The sequence below is a fragment of the Bubalus bubalis genome, chromosome 8 (genome assembly GCF_019923935.1).
Source record: "Bubalus bubalis isolate 160015118507 breed Murrah chromosome 8, NDDB_SH_1, whole genome shotgun sequence".
NCBI classification, from domain to species: domain Eukaryota; kingdom Metazoa; phylum Chordata; class Mammalia; order Artiodactyla; family Bovidae; genus Bubalus; species Bubalus bubalis.
Window position 1 is genome coordinate 25984883 of NC_059164.1, and position 21120 is coordinate 26006002.

General features: G+C 33.5%; 1 protein-coding gene across 6 annotated transcripts in view; it reads right to left on the bottom strand.

Moving 5' to 3' along the window:
- Positions 1–21120, bottom strand: part of SNX13 (sorting nexin 13) — a 146068-nt gene that overhangs the window by 10633 nt on the left and 114315 nt on the right. For 3 of the 6 annotated variants that reach the window (XM_025290939.2, XM_044946508.1, XM_006054071.3), the window contains 6 exons: positions 18146–18215; positions 13873–14045; positions 9583–9690; positions 7801–7911; positions 2571–2732; positions 1056–1127 (listed from right to left, as the gene is read on the bottom strand). In XM_025290939.2, coding sequence (XP_025146724.2) covers positions 1056–1127; positions 2571–2732; positions 7801–7911; positions 9583–9690; positions 13873–14045; positions 18146–18215 — 696 coding nt within the window. The remainder of the gene's footprint in view (positions 1–1055; positions 1128–2570; positions 2733–7800; positions 7912–9582; positions 9691–13872; positions 14046–18145; positions 18216–21120) is intronic. The other 3 variants (XM_025290940.2, XM_006054072.3, XM_025290941.2) reach the window with 2 other exon arrangements.

Consider the following 21120-nt stretch of genomic DNA (forward strand, 5'->3'; position numbering starts at 1 on the left):
GGCAAATCTAAGTTTTGGCATGGTAAAGGAAAACGATGTTTGAAGAAAAGCATAGGAGAACATCTATGTGACCCTGCAGTAGACACAGATCCTACACAGAGAATAAAAGCACACAAAGTGGAAGATACTTACAAGAGACAAATACTTGTATCTGACAAATAACCGATACTCAGATTATACAATGTACTCTTACTAATCAAAGACAAAGACAGTCAGCCAAGCCAACAGAAAAATGGGGGAAAGGACTAGACATATAAGACAGGACACTCAAATGGACAATAGACTTATGAAAAGAGGTTCACAATTTTAACAGTCATCAGAGAAATGTAAATCCATATGAGATACAACAACCAGAATGGCTAAAATTAAAAAGACGTGACATAAACATATTGAATTCTGGCAGGCTGTGAACCTCTGAAATTCTCATGCATTGCTGATGGTAATGTAAGTGGTACAAAGAGTGTGGAAAACTATTTGAGAGTATCTATTAAAATTGAATATATTTGTAACCTCTGACCAAGCAATTCCATTTCTGGGTACAGAGAGAAATGTGTACATATTTATTTAATCAAAAGATATGCACCCAAATGTTTATAGGAGTACTGTTCATAACATGGCAAATAAATTGTATTATATTTACAAAATGGGGTACTGTAAGGCCACAAGAATGAAGAAACCACAATCACACAGAACAACATGGAAGACTACCACAATGCTGAACAAAAAAAGCCAGACTGAAAGGAGCACATGCCTTAAAGTTTCATCTACATAAAGTATAAAAGCAGGGCAGAAGTCAGGATAGTGATTATCCTTGGCAGGGAAGCGGACAGTGACAGGAAGAGAGCACTAGGGGCTTTCTGGGGTACTGGCAACGTTCTTGTTTATAGTGCTGGTTATTTGGGTATGTTCAGTTTGTAAGAATTCATCAAACTTAATGTTTAAAATATGAGTACATTAATAACATACACATATTATACTTCATTAAAAAGTTAAAAAGATCTGCAAAGTATGATTTGAATTCCAACTGACTGCTACCAAAATAAAAATTAACTCACAGTATCATCAAGTTGAGCTGAAACTCGACAATGTTCAGGATCTGAATCAGTCTTTGGAATTAAAGGAGGAACCTAGAATTAAAAAAAAAAAAGAACAAAGTAAACACACTAAAGCAGAAAATGAAAGAACACAAAATAATAAACTGAAACAAGTGTCAAATATAATAAAGAGCACTTGATTTGATTCTGGGGACAATAGATAAACAAAATTTATAGAGCATTAACAAAGTATTAACAATCTAAAATTAAAAACCAAATATAAAAGTGTAATTATTTCATTATCAACAGATTTTTTTCCTTTAAAAAAAAAAAGGATTCATTTTGAGTTGGAAGGAGATATTAGTCATTCAAACCTCCATACTTTTTAGAATTTAAAGCTAAGAAATGTTAAATGATTTAAAGACAAAAGTGAATAGCACAGAGAATAGAACTGCAATCTTTCTTCTTCTATCATTAAGAGCTTTGCAGTATGTTAACAGGCTGAAAGAAACTAATTAACTAATTGTTACATAATGTAAGCTATCGAGAAGAGGGACAGAAAGACCAGTGCTAGCTGGTAATCATTTCTCAGTATAGGAAGGACCACCAAGATCACCTGTTATAACCCCTGCACGTACTGGTCAGGAAAAAGAAGAATGCAAAAGTTCAGTGACTTCTGTATGAAGTCATATGGGTAGTTACCGGCAGAAGCAGCACCAGACAACCCTCCCTTCAGTGTTAGTGCACTGCCCCACGATTAGAAATTCAGATGGAGCATCAGAGAAGATATGAGAGTTGACAGAAGAGTATGATTTACACACACTGTATTTTAGGAATTGTCTTTTACAATAAATAAATTCTATCTGTGTCTATATATATTTCCTCTTCATGGAAACATGATCTAACAAATATAAAGTTCTAATACCTACATGATTTCTTTCATAGTCTTGATTATAACTTTAAACAACTAGGTCAAAATTATTTTTAAAAATGTACATTAGGAAGCAAAAAACTACTTGATTCACCAGTATCCACTACCAATATAATGAAAATGCTTCCAAGCAAACTCCTCTGTTCCTCTCACAGGTATCTACATACTAAGGATTGATGATGTTGAAAGACTCTTCCTCCCTTTCATCTCGTGAATCTTAATCGTGTGACTCAGGAGAAACTTATGCTTGCTGATGAATACTAATATAATTTACACAATAGCACGTACCTGTTTTGCTATAAATTTTAACATTGTAGAATAAATATGCTATAATGGAATAAAACAGTACAAAGAATGTTAACTTCACTAATTTTCAATGTGCTTTAATTTTTAAGTTGTATGGCAATAGAAACTGAGAAGTGAGTGCATTTTACAGTATCCACTTCTGATAATTAATTCTCTTTAGCTTTTTAATTCTTTTTGAGACTATGTGTCTAGAGAGCTTTGGACTTACAAAGAGAAATAAGGTAAACCTAAGCAGGAGCTCAGTAAATCTTAGTTGACCTAAAAATCATTTCCTTCAGACATTACTGAAAACATCTTACCTTGAAAAATGATTGCCTTATATCTTGACCTAATCTTTCTGACATTTTGCCCATGTTGTCTGACATTTTAGTCATTCCCTCTGCCAAGCTATCAGGAAGGGATTTGACTGCATTTGAAACATTCCTCATAGAATTTCGAAGTGGATTTACAAAAGTGTCCATCTAAAGGGAAAAAGATATTATATCATGACTTCACTGTATCAAGTTTATTATTCAACTGAGAAGCCTCAGAAAACCAAATGCAACACACGAAAGGTGTAATAACTTTCCAGTCTATAATAACTCATTGCCTTTTAAAAGTACGAAACTGCTGTCTTCAGAGTGTCTTTAAAATGTATTTTCAGACACAAATATACAAGTGATATATTTACTGGAAGAAAATGAATATAAACCTTGGGGTGCCTTCTTACTAAGCAAATCTCTGAAAAAAAATGAAGAGTTTTCCCAAACAGAAACTTATCCAAGTATAAAGAGCCACAACATACTTCTGCCGTGATTCAAGGCAACAATGACATAGATATTCTGAGCAATACTGAAAAGTAAATGAGCAGATACAATACACAAACAGAAAGCTCAAAGAACTAAGATTTATTTAACAAAGTAGTTTTTAGGATAGGTTTCATGCTCAATTACAATCTATGGAAGGAATCTGGAATCTATTAGGAAAAAGAAAAGCTGTAAATCAGACATGCAAGCCATATTTTACTAAGGCAGAATAGAAAAACCATAAAGAAAATATGCTAAGAGATCTATAAAGAAATAATCTCAGAGGGATAGGAAGCTTTAAAATTGACATTCTGACTGTAATAGATGCCAGATAGTTTCAATTAAGAAAGGGAGAGCCATCTAATAAAGAACCCAAAATAGATGCATATGGATCTTGATTTTTAACAGATAAAAACTAACAAAACAAATGAAAGAAAGAGAGGAGGAGGGAGGGAGAGGAGGAGGAAAGGAAGGAAAGGAGAAAATAAAAACCAGACAACAAACCAAAGTCAAACAATACTAAGAATATTTTCCAGAAAGTGTTGAATCTTATAAAAACTACCATAGAAACAAATTATGTTCCACGCAGAAAGAAAAAAAAAATAGCAATCATAGCAAAAAACACTGAACCCCACTATTTAAGAAACACAACGTTAATAGATATTAATAAGATAAAATTATTTAATATGCTTTCATGATTTCCAACAAGAAAACCAGAAAAGGTGAAATAGGTACTGTAAGAAACAATAACAACAAAAGGGAATTTCAAGATAACTGTCAAAGTGTTAATAATTCTCTGGCTTAAGCAAGGACAACAGCCTTACAGATATGCTTGCTGGAAAATACAACCTGTAGGAGGGACACTGTCACAGTACAACAAATTCACAGCAGAACCAAAGGTGACAAATGAGGAAGAAAGGCTTGAAAACCGCTACCACTGAAGAGATAGAGATTAAAAAGGGTAACAAGAAGAAGTTTAACCATCGTGTGTGCACGTGTACTTGTGTGTAAAATGATATATACATATATATATTTGGGTGTAAAATTATAATATATATGTATGTGTGTAATTCTAATTCTATATACAATAGTAATTTTCAGTTAACCAGAACAGTGTGTTCAAATTGGTCAGGACATTACTTCTATACTGACACGACTGCCACGTGTATTAGAACACAAGAATTCTTAAGAGAGATAAACATGAGAATACCACACTTAAAATGTACAACTTTAGGAAAAATGGCCACCATTCAACCAAGTTTTAATGTTCACAGAGAAGGTAGAATTTCAGAAGCATAAAAGGCATGAATTTCACTTGAATCTATAACTTACATTAAAAATTGTTTGAACACCATCAAAAGTACTTTAGAATTTTATCTATCTTACACTTCATAGTGGAAACATGGGTTCAGCTAATACAATCTTAAGTTGGTTCAATGAATACAACCTCAATTGCTATCCAGGCTTGAGGCTATGCTATGCTAATTGCTTCAGTCATGTCCAACTCTTTGTGACCCCATGGACAGTAGCCCACCAGGCTTCTCTGTCCATGGAATTTTCCAGGCAAAAATACTGGAGTCGATTGCCATGCCCTCCTTCAGGGGATCTTCCCCCACCAGGGATCAAATCCACATTTCTTATGCCTGCTGCATTGGCAGGCAGGTTCTTTACCACTAATGCCTCCTGGGAAGCCCAGGCATGAGGCTAACTACCACTAATACTCTTTCAAAATAGGAGAACTTAAATCTATACCATGAGTTACATAATAATTAAAAATAGTTGTCTGAGCACCAATCCTAGATCTTCAGAATCCATTTCCCTTTTTGTTCCTGTTTTTTCACCCTCCAATTTCTGAGGGTAAAGCTTAAACATCTGTCTTGGCAGTGCAAAGTGGAGGGAGCAAAGGAGCATGGGAAAACCTTTACACATGATTATGTCTCTTAACCATGAAAAAAGTAGAATTTTAGAAGCATAAAATCAGTCTATCACAATCTAATATTTCCAGAAGCAAGATCTGTCCTAAAACAGATGTTAAAAGCAAAAAAAAAAAAAAAAAAAAAAGACAATTGCAAATTAACAAGCAGATGAGTAAATTATTGATTGCCTGCAAAAGTGTACACTTAGCCTGACTTAACTAGATGTTAGCTATTCATTCAATTGTCACCTCAGTTATTTGTATCAGTTAAAAATGCAAACAAGGGAATTTGAATTTAAATTTAGGTCCCTACTTACAGCTTAAAAATGCCATTACACTATGATTAAAAAAAAAAACTGGAAAGATACTGTGTGCATAGAGGAAGACTACTTGTCTATTACTTCTTCTAGGAACTGGCCAATAAATTTTGAAAAGCTAGGCAAATTGTGTGACCAAGATAATGTGTTATAAAGTATTATTTCTCAAACTCTGATTCAGTTCAGTTCAGTTGTTCAGTCGTGTCCGACTCTGTGACCCCATGAACCGCAGCATGCCAGGCCTCCCTGTCCACCCAAACCCATGTCCATGGATGGTGATGCCATCCAACCATCTCATCCTCTGTTGTCCCTTTCTCCTCCTGCCCTCAATCCTTCCCAGTATCAGGGTCTTTTCAAATGAGTCAGCTCTTCGCATCAGATGGCCAAAGTACTGGAGTTTCAGCTTCAACATCAGTCCTTCCAATGAACCCCCAGGACTGATCTCCTTTAGGATGGACTGGTTGGATCTCCTTGCAGTCCAACGGACTCTCAAGAGTCTTCTCCAACATGATGAGCTAGTGATAAAATGTTTGTCGATTATTTTCTCTAATAGCTATTTAATTTCCAGTGAAATACAATAAAGGAAAATATTAAACTACAATTTATCCAAAAAGGAAATGTAGCTGAAAACTCCTCTTGATATTCATGAAAATTATCCCAACAATCTGAAAGAGGTCAAGATGAACTTAGTAATTATTAATATGATTTATGAAAATGTATGTTACTACGGAGTCCCAGAAGTAACTCAAAAGGATTTTTAGACTCTAGTAGTAATTTTTTTAAAAAGTGACATGCAACTATTTAGAGATAAACACATACATACATGCATACACACACATACGCACATGCTACTGTAGGGTGGTAAAAAGAAATTGCCTACATTTAATATAATGCTCAAACCAGTCAATCCTGGAGGAAATCAACCCTGAATATCACTGGAAGGACTGATGCTGAAGCTGACGCTCCAATACTTTGGCCACCTTATGTGAAAGGCTAACTCACTGGAAAAGACCCTGATGCTGGGAAACATTGAGGGCAGGAGGAAAAAGGGGCTATGGGGAATGAAATGGTTGGATGGTATCACTGACTCAATGGACTTGAGTTTGAGCAAACTCCAGGAGATAGTGAAGGACAGGGAAGCTTGGCATGCTGCAGTCCATGGAGTCACAGAGTTGGATAAAACTTAGCGACTAAACAATATAATGCTTCTTTTATCTCAAAAGGGTATTATCAATTTATAATTTATCTCAAATAGATGCTATCTTAAGAGATAAACTAAGGTAAACATAAAAACGATGGAATATTGACATGCATCTCTATTGACAATAAACCATTTTAAAGTTGGAATTAAAACTTTATAATTTATCTCAAATAGATGCTATCTTATAGCATCTATAAGATATAGATATAAATTTATCAATTTATAATTTATCTCAAATAGATTCTATCTTAAGAGATAAACTAAGGTAAACATAAAAAAGATGGAATATTGACATGCATCTCCATTGACAATAAACCATTTTAAAGTTGGAATTAAAACTCAAACACTTCAATCATGAAATACAAAGATAAGGTCACCATATTTTTCCCCCACCATTATAAAATACATAACCTAGAATTTCTTATTAAAATAAAACATTCCATTTAGACTTTTAAAAAGTTGCAAAAGTAATACACAGAATTCCTACTTACAGTTTCCCCAACTAATGCTGCAGCTCCTGTTACTATTGTTACTACTTCTAAGAGCCAACACTGATTCAGATAGGCACTGTCATGCAGAGATTATTTCATTTGATTCACACATGCTCTAAACTGAGGATCAACACCTTCAATCTTGAGGAAACTAAAGGCCCAGAGGTCAAGTAACATTTTGCAGGCCACAACTAATAAATGGCAGAACAGGAATTTGAACCAAATGCTGCCTGACTCCACTGTTTGCCTTCTCACCCACTGAGCACTCTCACCCAACTTGAGCAGTAAATCATTTATTGTCTTAACCTAGCGTCTTATTTCCAGAATAGGCCTGTGTCCCTAAAAATTTAAATAATAACTGTTTCACTCAAAAGGCATAAATTCTTTCAGGGACAGAGTCTACTTAACATTTTTACTATCCTTATTCCAATTAAAAGACATTTCCTCCCAATAAGAAGTATTAACAGCTCCTTTTTAAATTAATGAAAGCCTGTGGCTTGTCTTAGGCCAACTTTCCTTAAAGCATCATTTCAGAAACAAAGCTTTTTTTTTTCCCTCCCCTTTCCAGCTACTACTGGATTTTAATCTACATGTAAAGACAGGAGTTTATTAGATATGCCTATATATAGTAGGCTTGATAAAGCATCAGTTCAGTCACTCAGACGTGTCTGACTCTTTGATAAAGCACAGAAGATGCCAAAGAACATTTAATAAAATTTCTAGTTTTAAAACACACACATAAATATAAATTATCTTCTTTTACTGAAAACAAAGTAAGAAAACAGACCTATGAAGAAAGCCAATTCAATGGTCTGCTTACCTTGCGAGCGAAATCCCCTTTCCCTTTACTGTAGGCTTTGTTCTCAAGGAAATCATACACATAGTGAGCCAAGGCTGGAGACGCTTTCATCATTTCAGGAGTTAACAGTAACTAACAGGAAAAATAAGAGGCATCTTATATTGATAGGGTACTGGAAATTAACTACTACTTACAGTGTCATCTGCTAGAAAGCTAAGAATGTATAGTAAAAAATGTTATCAACATTTTTTAAAATATTAACACATTTATCTATTATCTATCTATTTACTTTAGCCTCACCATGCAGCATGTGGGCTCTTAGTTCCCCCTGCAGTGGAAGTGTGAAGTCCTAACCACTGGATTGTCAGGGAATTCCCCAAAATGTTATCTACTATTCCATTTTCAGGTTTTACAGCTTATAACTAAGAAGATCCATAGTAGTAAACTGCTATGTTATTCACATTCTAATTTTAAAGTTACCATTAATGGAAAGTACATAAAACAATTAAAATTAAAAATTTTAAGTATTATAAAGAGGGCCCAAAACAAAATATTGCTTTTACAATATGATATAGTCTAACATTCTAGCTTAATTCCTTCATTGAAACATGTTTTGACATATTGAGATCATTAGCTAAGACGCAGACAGTACAGCCACAACTAAAACATACATTTATGGCACCAGATTTCAAAAAAGGTGCTTATTTTCTAAATTTTATAAATAATTAATACAGATTTTAATGCAACTGAAGTTAATACATTCTAAAAAATCAAAATGTTTGACAAGTCATATAAATAATATCATTTAGCCTTAAGCCAGAAGACAAAGGTGAACAACAGCAGATTTACATGTTTTTCCTATCCTTTCAGTAAACTGTAGTGCTATGGAATAGTTATAAGCAAACTCAATTAAACTTATAAATGTTTAAGAAAGAAAACTTCCCCCAAAATATCAAGTATAGTATTGGCTAGGTTTCACTAAATACTAGGACACGGTCAGCAGATTTTTTATGTACAGTTCATATAATAATTATTTTACGTTCTGTGATCCACAGTCTGCTGCAACTACTCAACTCCAATGTAGTAGTGTAAAAGCAGTCATAGACAGCAGTAAACTAAATGGGTGGCTGTGTTCTAATAATATAATAAACTCTAATAAAGCAGGTGGCAGGCTGGATATGGTCTGTAGGCTGGAATTTGCTGACTCCTAAAGAGTGAAGTGGGGAGCTAATATTAACAGATGAGACATCTTCATAAATCATTCATTAGTATAAAAAACCATAAAGTGATATTATTAAAATCTGGTATTCGGGTACTACTTTCTAAAACAAAGTCATTTCTGACAATCCTTACACAGGAAATAACTTATGAGACACATTTTATTATTTCAGAAGAGAAATCTGCCGGGTGTGTGTGTGTGTAGGTGTGGGTGTGTAGGTGTGTGTGGGGGTATGGGTGTGGGTGTGGGTGTGGCTATGTACTCATCTAAACCTGAAGGTAAGATTTCTAGCACTGAGTGTGTGTGTGTACAGGTGTGGGTGTGGGAGCTGTGGGTGTGGCTATGTATTCATTCAAACCTGAAGGTAAAATTTCTAGCACTGAGTGTCCAGAAAACTTCTAAATTAATAAACAGAGAAACAATATTCATAAATTACTGATCAGATTGCAAGTCACATCTCAGCACCTCAAAAGTGGCTGCTATCTCACTATTTACAGTAAAAGCATTCTCTACCAAAGAAATCAGCTGTATCTGTGTGCTCTGTTAAAATGAAAACCTACGAGTAATAATAAACCTGAACTTACCTGCAAATATGCATTTAGATCTTTTTTTCTCTTTTCTAAAAAATCTCTATCCATATTATTAAAAGTCTTTTTACCAGGAAGCTTTAATATGCTTGACAGATTTTCAAACTACAAAACAAAATACATTCAATAATCTTAGATTTTTTTTTTTACAAAAAGAGAAAAGTATTTTCCAAGTGATAATTTCTCTATGTATCAGAAGTATCTTAAACAGATTTTGCAATATATTTTATCTTATTAAGCCAAAATCAGAAAACATAAAATACTGTGCAAATAGATCCAAACCACAGTTCTAATGATGTTATTATAAAGAAGTTATTTTCTAAGAATGACAAACATGGATAACTGATGAACCACATGGTTTTTCATTTTAATAATCTGATTTTAAGATCATTCAGACTTTTAGTATCAAAAGGTTTTAAAAAACATTTTGTTTAAAAACCTTTTGACAAGAATAAAGTATTAGCAAATAAACTATTAATAATCAAGTTATGAGTTTCTGGTTTCTCGAAAAAAACTCAAATATTTTTATATTGATGACTTCAAATCAGTTAATCACTGTAATAGCTAACTATTGAAAGTAGAAGAGGCAAACTTCAAAATATAGATTATAGCTATAACTCTCTCTATATAATGACATATAGTTTAACACTGATACTTTTCCCCTGCATGAAACTACATGAAAAATAAATTCATAATAACTAAGAAAATAAAAGAGCTATATAGCATATATCTTCTATTTGTAAAGTCACTAACAAAAACAAGTGTACATATCTGAAGTTTAGCATCTATAGACTTCACCTTCAAAGGTCCAGATAGGTAGCAATCCACCATGCCTTGTTAAAGCACAGATTTTAACCATACTAGCTGCTAACAAAGTGGAAGAACAACATCATTTAGCAAGTCATTGTGTTTGGCTAACAGTATCTAGTATCTAAAACTTCAATGAGGAGCTTCATTGCTTTTCCTGTGCGATACATATCCAGGATGCAACAAGCTTTCTAAAATCATTCTTTGATTAAATAACAACAAACAACAATGAGTCTGTAAAGAAAACTCATTCCTGGTGCAGAGATTAAAGAAAAGAGGAAATGAAAAGGTGTAGGATAATTTTCATCCTGAAACTGGAAGATTCTGATAAATCATTAAATGGAATGGCAAATCAGATGGTTGCTTGGAGATATAATGTGACAAGTTCATCACATGTTATGCATGAAAATTAAAAGTAGTTCTTTTGCCATAGCCAAGGGAAAAAAAGTGGGGGCAGTAATTTTCAGGGAAAAGGTTATGCTGTAGTCACAAATTTGGTGGTTCACAAAAGTGTAAGAATGGGTCTTTATTGAATATGAATGTATAATATCCTGGTTTTAACTTTTTAACCATTTTATAGAAGTAAATTTACATTTTTCAAGGTGTCCTAAAAGATATTTAGTTTCCTGGAATATGACTTTTCAATGGTATCTTAAACTACTGATTGAATTTTACAGAATGCATAGTTTATTTAGGTATTACCAATATATTTTATTTCCTTATAATTCACATGTTGAAACCTTAACCTCCAGTACTTCAGAAGTGGCTGTATTTGGAGACAAGGCCTTCAGAGAGGGAATAAAATCAAAACAAAGCCCTTATAAGAGGGATACAAAGAGCCATCAGGAATGGGAGCATACAGTGAAGAGTCCTGTGAGGCCATATTCAGCACCATCTGAAAGCCAGAGGGCTGACTCAAGAGAAATCAAATTTGCCAACAACTTGATCTTGGACTTCTAGCTTCCAAAACTATGAGAAAACGGATTTCTGTTGTTTAAGCTGGGTATTTTGTTATGGCAGTTCCAGTAAACTGACACACCAAGGGAATATAGCAGTACTCCTCAAAACAACAATTTCCAAAATTTTGAAACATTAAACCTTATTAATAAAAAAATTAAATGTAACAGTTATTTTCTTAAAGTCTAAATTATCAAGCTGGTTTTAAAATTATCTGTCTGTACCGGAAGCACTATGACTAACAGTTTTTCTCAAATACTGTTATTTTAAAAGGAAGAAAAATGGAAAAATTTAATGCTCTATATTAATTCATTATTTGATATTTAAAAGATTATTTACAAGTACAAAGTAGTCCATTCCCTGCAAAGTAATAGGATTTCCTCTGCCAAAAAGTCACAAAAATATTTTTAAATGAATGCAAAAAAAAAAAAAAAAGAAACCTACCTAAAGAACATAAATTAAAATGTATTTCAATGTTCACAAAGAACTCAAATACTATACATAAATCACAGAAATTCCAAACCCAAAGATTTTATCTTTCCACACTGAATATGTCAGGTCTAGAAAATTTGAAAAACATTTAGAATTTTTTATTAGAAGGATTCAAAGTTCATTAAAGAAAATAATAGTTCATATGTTTAGAATGGGGAAAAACTTTATGTCACAGAGTTAAAGAAATGAAATGAAAGTTAAAAAAATGAAATCTGTTCTAAAATAATTTTAATACTTAGACAGCTCTACAGAGTTAAAATTTATTTCGTCCACTGATTGTACTGTTGTCACCAGTGAACTAAAAGCTCACTGCATTTTCTTATAGCATTTGTTTTAAAAATACAAATATAAAATAAAACTAAAAATATAAATAAGGCAGAACTAAAAGGCAAATAGTATGAGTCTTATTTACAAGTGCTTAGTACTTTCCTTAAACCTAAAATTTTACTTAACAAGCTTAGGTTTTAATTTCTTAAGCTCCAAAAGCAATCGATATGCTTTAGTAATCACGTACTACTGTAACTTTAACACATCCACTTCATCTGTCTGCACTGAGCACTTTCAAAACTGAACTGTGCTTTTCAGTTAGTTGCATTTAATTTTGGTGCTATACTGAAAAGTAAATTTTCCACATGAATTGTTCTATTAATAGAGTTTTTAAAAAGTATGTTCTTTATCTATATTTGTCAATCTATCAACAGCATTTACAGTCCTAGCCTAGAATCTTTAAGCAATGATTATTTCTCTGAACAGTAGGGAAAAATTATAACTATTCACACAAAGAAAATTTCATATTATACCAAATTCCAATAAATTTGCAAGTAACTAAAACTACTCTCAGTAAATCACATTACTTTAAAATTTGTCATGTTAGGTTAAAGTGTAAGGATGAAAAGGAAGAGATATATGAACTATGTGATTTAAAAAAAATATCAAACAGGAATTTTGGGGGTCAGAAAATTCTTTCACTTCTGCAAACAAATCAAGCTAAACATGGAGATCTATTTAACAAGAACAATAGAAGAGATATGCCCAAAGTTATTAATTTCCTTATGAATATAATTAAAAACAGTCCTTTTAATATGGGCTTGTGGAGTCAATAATAACCAGGTTTCTAAACACTTTAAAGCTTTATTAGTAGGTTATCTCACTCTATTTACAAAATATTTTAATGAGATAATTATGGTGCGAACCATACATTTTCTACATCCTAAGTGAAAAATATATTTTCTGATTATTTATGTAGTAAAATGTCATTTCAAAGCTTTAGTTCACCCAATCAAATGTCACCATTATTATTATTTTATTGGCTTACTAATAATCGTATATTTTAAAACACTGCATGAAAGATTATTGTGACTTAAAATAAATTTCATAGATTACCTATTCCAATTTATCCACTGATAATTTATTTTGTTCTAAGTTAAAAAGAAGAAAAAATATTTAATAAAATATAAAACAGAGAAACATAAAAATGTTTACATTTGTTACATTTAAGAGTCCTCATACTTCTATGAAACAAGAGAGCTGTATTTGGTAAGAATTAAAAACATTATTTGGTTAATTTAAAATATAATTTAGGTTTTGGTTCTTTATACAACTTAATGGATCAAGGATTTACCTGTTAGTAGTTGGGAAAGGATGCCATTTAAAATAACCACAGCTTTAAATTATATTACCAAACAGAATATCACAAAATGTCTTATAATGATCTCTATCTATATATTAAATAAACCCAAATACCTATGCAAAGGACAAGACATACACACTCTCTTAAAATCAGACATACACATTTATTCTAATTTTCCAAGGTATATCATTGGTACTTTGTCACTAGTCCACAATGATTAGGACTTTAAAATTTATTAGTTAAATGGACAAAATCATTCTAACATTCACTGTTGATTATAAAAAATTGTTACCTTATTTTCTTAGCTTTGGTCAGTATCTTAGTATCACTCACAACCATTCAGAATCAAACATGGAATCACGTGACAATATAAAGCACACAAACTTTAAAAACCTCACGACCTGTTCAGTGATCCTCATGTGGAAGTCGTGGAAGTCACTGTAGCGACGGTAGGTCTTCCACATCTCCTCAGTGTTCACGTTGCGCCGGTGCACAGTGATGGCGTACAACGCGTATGTCTTGCCATGATCGTTACAGACGCCTGCCACAGCATATGGGTCATAGTGAGCATATACTAGTCATTTAAGACAAAATGAAGAGGAACAAAAGACACAAAAAGGAGGAAGATGAAGAATGAAAACAAAAAGGACAACATGAAATGGAGAATTTGAAATGACAGGTAAGACAAAGGATGTCACCAGGATAAGATAGATTCCTGTCATCTGTACTCACAGCCATAAGATGTTCTATGTGTTGGTTACATTACAAAATTACCTACAAGGCTATCATGATACTACCAACAACACAGTGATGTCCACTTTGGATTCTCTTTCCAAAGAGCTTTTAACAGAAACAAAACAATACCTTCTGTGTTAGCCTTCACTGTTCAGCTGTAACTTAATTAATATTGATAGCTCTGAAATTGAACTGCAAGCAAAAGCTACAGGGTAAGATCTATCTGGACTTCCCAGGTGGCTCTGGGGTAAAGAATCTGCCTGCCAATGAAGGAGATGCAGGTTTGATCTCTGGATTGGGAAGATCCCCTGGAGGAGGAAATGGCAACCTATTCCAGTATTCTTGCCTGGAGAATCCCAGGGACAGATGAGCCTGGTGGGCTATAGCCAATGACAAGACTGAGCGACTAAAACAACAACAAACAACAAGATCTATCTGATCTTTTCGCAAATCTTTCTCATTCACAATATATAGCAATTTACAAGTATAATTTATTCTGAAGACTTTTCTAAGAAGTCATTTTTTTCTACTGAATTGACACAAACCATCCAAGTCAGGCAGTCTTGAAAATCAAAACCCATTCCTATTTTGTACAGATCTTGAGTAAAGAGATGTACTTTGAATAATTCCTTCTCATTTTCCATCTTCCCACCCCAAAGCCATGTTGTATTCTACTTAAGATCACCTTTTCAGGTCTCCAGCAATTTAACTAAGTCTCCACTCATCTGTACCTGGTCTGCTTTTTAATTCATTCACTCACCTTAATTTCAATAACTATTTTTTGATTTCTATAACTGGATGTGGTTCATTTTTACAGTGTGGTATTCTTGGCTTGTTTTATCTCTACGATTATTTTTATCATACTCCCTGTGGTACACAACTACTTGAGGATGGCTGAATCTTATATCACCCACATGTGATATGACAGCCTTTCAATTTCATATGAGTGATACCATTCCCAACCATGACCTTGACATTCTTTGCTCTTTCCTCTGACAGTAGGCTAAGCTCTTCTAGTTCCTCTTTCATATCAAGTCACCCTCTGTGAATCTGGGCTTTATGCAAAGGCCTGTGGTTCCAGGCTTTCCTCCGCCTTAGCCCATTTGTGCCTCTTTTAAATTTGAGGGCACAGAAATGCTATCAAAATTAAAAGAGCAGTCTTTACACTCCTATAAGCTCTTTGGCTTCACTTCCTCTTCATTTCCCTATATTTGCTTTTCCTCATAGTCTATTCCACCTGTAGATTTCCCCTTTTAGGTATTTTTATTCTACTGTTTTCAGTGTTTCTATGTGTAGGAAGCAAATTTTTGCATAGCAGTTTAGACTATCTTGTTGACCAGAAGTATAAATTGCTCTTGTAAAAAAAACAAGTGGCCAAGCTTTGGAGCTGACTAAATATTTTGTATTTTATACATACTTAGGCAAAGAAAGGTCTGAGCAGCTTCTTAGTAAATTATTTTAATCACAAAACAGCTACAAATTTATACTGGCAAAAGCAGTTCTACAGAAATCTCTCCCAGGTTTTCATGAAAGTTTTTCTATGATTTGCACTTTGTATTCAGAATTGTCCTTCATTTCCTTTCTATCTAATATCAGTGTTCCTGATTTGACAAAATCTAAGACTGGGGACTGATGTTGAGGCTGAAACTCCAATACTTTGGCCACTTGATGTGAAGAGCTGACTCATTCGAAAAGACCCTGATGCTGGGAAAGATTGAGGGCAGGAGGAGAAGGGGACAACAGAGGACGAGATGGTTGGATGGCATCACCAACTCAATGGACATGGGTTTGGGTAGACTCTGGGAGTTGGTGATGGACAGGGAGGCCTGGCGTGCTGCGGTTCATGGGGTCGCAAAAAGTCGGACACGACTGAACAACTGAACTGAACTGAACTGAAGACTGGGGATACACCTGGGTCATCTTGCTGTCAGAGACTTTCTTATTCACTGTTCACCTCTTTCAATTATCCTTCACTCAGAGACCCATGCAGAACAAACTGTACAACACTTCATCACATTAAAAAACCACCATCACTCAACAGTGTCAGCATGTCAACAAGGGAATGGCTTTACATGCTGTGTTCAGGACAGGTTTGGGAAAGGATAACAGAAACCAGGGGCCACTTAGGCAGCAAACCATAACCAATTATGAGTTAATAAAAACAAGGAAACTATCAAGAAATAGAAAAGGAAAGAAGAAAGGAATGTCAGAAAGCATTTTAAAAAATAATAGTCAGATTTGTTACAAATTTGATAGGCAGGGAGATCAGACTAGGATGGGTACACAAAAGGAAAAATATGGGGCTATTATAAAACAAGCCCTAAGATAGAAAGGTAATTTGATTTTAAAAGATATAGATCAGTCTTATGGACTCTGTGGGAGAGGGAGAGGGTGGGGAGATTTGGGAGAATGGCATTGAAACATGTATAATATCATGTATGAAACGAGTCGCCAGTCCAGGTTCGATGCACGATACTGGATGCTTGGGGCTGGTGCACTGGGACGACCCAGAGGGAGGGTATGGGGAGGGAGGAAGGAAAAGGGTTCAGGATGGGGAACACAGGTATACCTGTGGCGGATTCATTTCGATATTTGGCAAAACTAATACAATATTGTAAAGTTTAAAAATAAAATTAAAAAAAAAGATAATGAGGCTACATACATTTTCAGATGATGGTGAGATATTACAGTGGAAATAATAGGTTGTGTTTTCATTAGGACAACATTACTACTCATGGCAGGTGCTGTGCAACCTCTTCGTTACTAATCTATAACCAGATAAGGAACCAGGACCAGGATAGAAATAAATCTCATCACTAAGCATTGTCTAACCTAGCCACTATTTTTTAAAACAAGATTCCTCAATGAAGGGCCAGTCCACTAGTCCATAAGTACACTGCACTAGTTCTACTTCCTGTCATAAGGTTAAGGACATGGGATCCAGATTCAAAGAGACTCTGGAGCCCAACTAGTAAAGTAAATGTTTATCGAACAAACACTAATATATATTGCCCCCCATGTAACTACTAATACAATTAGTATTAGTTGAGTATTAGTATGAGGCAAGTATTACTATTATCCCATTTCACAGATGAGGAATTAAGATACAGAGAAGTTAAGACTCATCCAAGTTCACCCAACTATTAAGTGGCAAAGCTGGGGTTTAAACCCAAGCAATTTGGATAAAAAGTTGTGCTCTTAACTACTCTAGTGTACTGCCTCTTGAGTGATTATACATAATTTTGTCTGACAGAAAGAACAACTTATTAAAAATGCTTAGTATAATGCTTCCATATCCTTTAAGAAGCTGATAAATACTTGTTGAATGAATGGACAAAACAGCTAGAATACCAGAATCCTCAGAAAAGAGAGATCCACATAAGAATCATGAGAAACAAGATAAGAAAACCATCACTGACATTATCTAATAACTCAATAACAATGATGAAATTTTTTCCTCAAGTCACTGGCCATTTTGTACACATGCTAATTCAGTCATGAATCTCACCTCACCCAAGCATTTCTTGTTTTCGTAAACTCTTATACAAAAGCTTCATTTACCCAGAAATCTACTGACTTCTGCATGTATGAAAACAAATACTAAACTAAAATCTGCCCCAAAACAATTTACTAAGAATTATGCAGACAATTATCAGCTAGACTCAAAGAAAAGATTGGTTTCAAAGTTTATCAGCAATGACAAAATGCTCAGAATTTATCCTTTTTCAAATGATAACAGTAACAACCTTAAAGAAAGGAAATACACATATAATAATAAACATTATAGAATTTAATGAAGAATATGCTACAGAAAAAAAGTAACATGAAAATATGACTAAAGGATAGAAAAATGATTTGTAAAAATAAATGTGGAAGATAAGGTAGTGATAATGATACTCAATAGTTTTTAAGTAATAATTAAACCACAAAGTATCTTACCAGTGTCTGAAATGTAGGCGTGAAGTTGTACTGAGTCATCAGAAGATACATTTGAAAGGTCATCTAAAGACTGATGAGGGAAAAAAATTAGAAAACAAAAATTTTAAATTCTATAGGAAAGAAAGTGTTAAAGATTTCTATATCATATACATTACTCATTTTTGCTCTATGTCCTTATCTGTACCTCCCTCTCACAAACAATAATTCTTTGTTTATACTAATAAGAGAAAGAGAAGATAAGATTAAACTGTAAAACAAAGTAATTTAATAATCGACTTAATAAATACATCAGATTATTTCTTCCTTCATTACCTGTCCACATACTATAATTTGCTTCTTCTCAATTATATTCAATATATGGCAAGAAAAAATGTGGATAAAAATAAGTAGACATGTTCTTTTTTTATTATTATTATTTTTTACTTTACAATATTGTATTGGTTTTGCCATACACTGACATGAATCCGCCATGTGTGTACATGTGTTCTCCATCCTGAACCCCCCTCTCACTTCCCTTGCCTAGTAGACATGTTCTTAAATCAAGATTTCACTTTTTTGATGTTGAAATATATTAGAGCCAACTGTGTATTAACACTTTTGTTAACTTAGAAATAATTTTAGTTAGACTCCTTATCATAATCGTACCTACATCAAAGGGTATGTGAGGACTAAATGAAGACATGTAAAACATTTAGAAGACTGTTAACACAAAAAATGTTAGCTAATATTATGATTATTTACTAAATGAAGTGAATCTAAGGTTAAGATTTAGTTATTTTTTAAAAAATAATTCCATAAACAAAAATTATTACTGATTGATTCAGAATAAATTTTTTAACTATAGACTTTGGCTCAAAACTTTTTTGCTCCATGTCCACACACCCACACTTACACAGAGGGAACATAAGGATATAATGAAGGCGAGACTGTATGGAAAAGAGTTAACACAACAGACCTTAAGTTGTTCTCCTTAGAAAGGACGGCCTGGGACAATATCTGGGAAGTTAGATTTAGAAAAAGTTCCCATCATTCCTAACTGCTAAAGTGGCTTACTCTACCTAAACTATCTATATAGACAATGTGGTTTACACCAAATACCCACTTTTCTCCTGGGAGTCAGTTTAGTACATGCTGGACAAATGGTGCCTTGTGTGAACTACCTCCAATAAAAACCTTGGGCACTTATGTCTCAGATAAGCTTTCCTGGTAGCAGCATTTCACACATGTTGTCATATTCACTGCCAGCACAATTAAGTCTATGCTATGTGACTTCCATGGGAGAAGATTTGTGGAAACTTGAGCCAGGTTTTCTCTGGACTTTGCCCCATCCACCTTTTCCTTTTGCTGATTCTGCTTTATATCCTTCCGCTATAATAAATCTTAGCTGTGAGTACAGCTATGCTGGGGTCTGTGAGTCCTTTTAGTAAATCAGTGAACACAGGAGTGGTCTTAGGGACTGTAACACACAGACAGCATATGACTCAGGCATATTTTACACTTGAAAAACCACGGGATCTGAATGAACTTTGGATTCCTAATGTGGTATTACCAGTTATTAATGAGTCATCTAAATGACCTTAATGCAGTCATGCATATGACATAAAGCCATTTAAAATTAAGCAATTGCATCCTAAGAAGAAAGCCAAAATTCTATCTACTAAAGACTGATCATCAGAAGAAACAAAATTTGGTAACTTCATACAGACGATCCATAAGTCAAGTGGGAAAACTCTTCAATTAAATTAGATCTAGTCCAGACTTTGCCACTGATAACCTTAATAGACTTTAGCCATATCAGTACGTCTTTCTTGTATTTCAGTTTTCCCAATGGTAATGGTGTATTATCTGTTCTACAACTCTATCAGGATATAATGTGAATGAAAATACTTTGAAAGAATTAGAATGCACTTAATTTTTTAACTGACCTACAACAAAACATTTTGACAAATAGCAGAACCTTTGTTTTATAATTATTTTACATGAAAGATAGAACCCCAAGGGAAATGGAATAGTCTACAAAATTTAAAATTGTTATCTACTGTAATCTTCTAACTATAAGCTAGCACAGGGAATATAAAATAATCACCTTTTTCAAAAAAGCATTATTATTACTGGTAACCTTCCTTTGCAGGTAAACATATAAAAAGTTATATGTTGCTTTCTTATTACTTTAACCATGTTAGCATCTTATACTATGCAAGCCAGAAGCTGTTGAAAAACTCTGTATATAAATGCCTTTTCTAGCACATGTAAAATATGCAATTAATATTTACATTAAGTATGATGAAAAAATTCAATGAAATGTCTCTTAATCATTAGTCACAGTTATAATGCATGTGTAAATATCAACTAGACTATATAAAGTTACAACTGATAACATTATAACCATGGAACTACACTGTGATTTAGAAGTATAAGTAGTGATTAATCAAAGAAAACTGTGATTTCAAAACAAGTGCATTAATGTTGTTCTGAAATAAAATACAGTTTGCAAAGTGACCATGGGTTAAGATTCTTGAACTTCTTGCCAAAAAAAGAAGTGTTTTTTGTAACATTATGCTAGGATAAAAACCAAAAATTGAAATTTACTACGATAATCAATTCAGCAAACAGAACTACAATGGCACTTCGAAATGCTTATAATCTATGTGCTAACCTCAATTACAAAATGAGTAAACCACCACAGTAAATATTTTCTTTGCTTAGTTTGCTGGAATAAACTATAATGATGCAGTTTATAATTTTAATACAATTAATAAATATTATCTTCATTAAATATGAAAAAAACCTGATAACAATTTTTTGTAATCAAACTATTGTTAAAATTCAACTGTTTATTCAAATTTATCTTAGTATTTAAAAAAAAGAATCCAAAAGACTCCAGCTACTTAAAAGCTTGGATTTAACAGATTTGTGTGAAAAACAAAAACTGTAAGTCACTGATGTCACGTGTCACCTTTTTCAATTCAGACTGT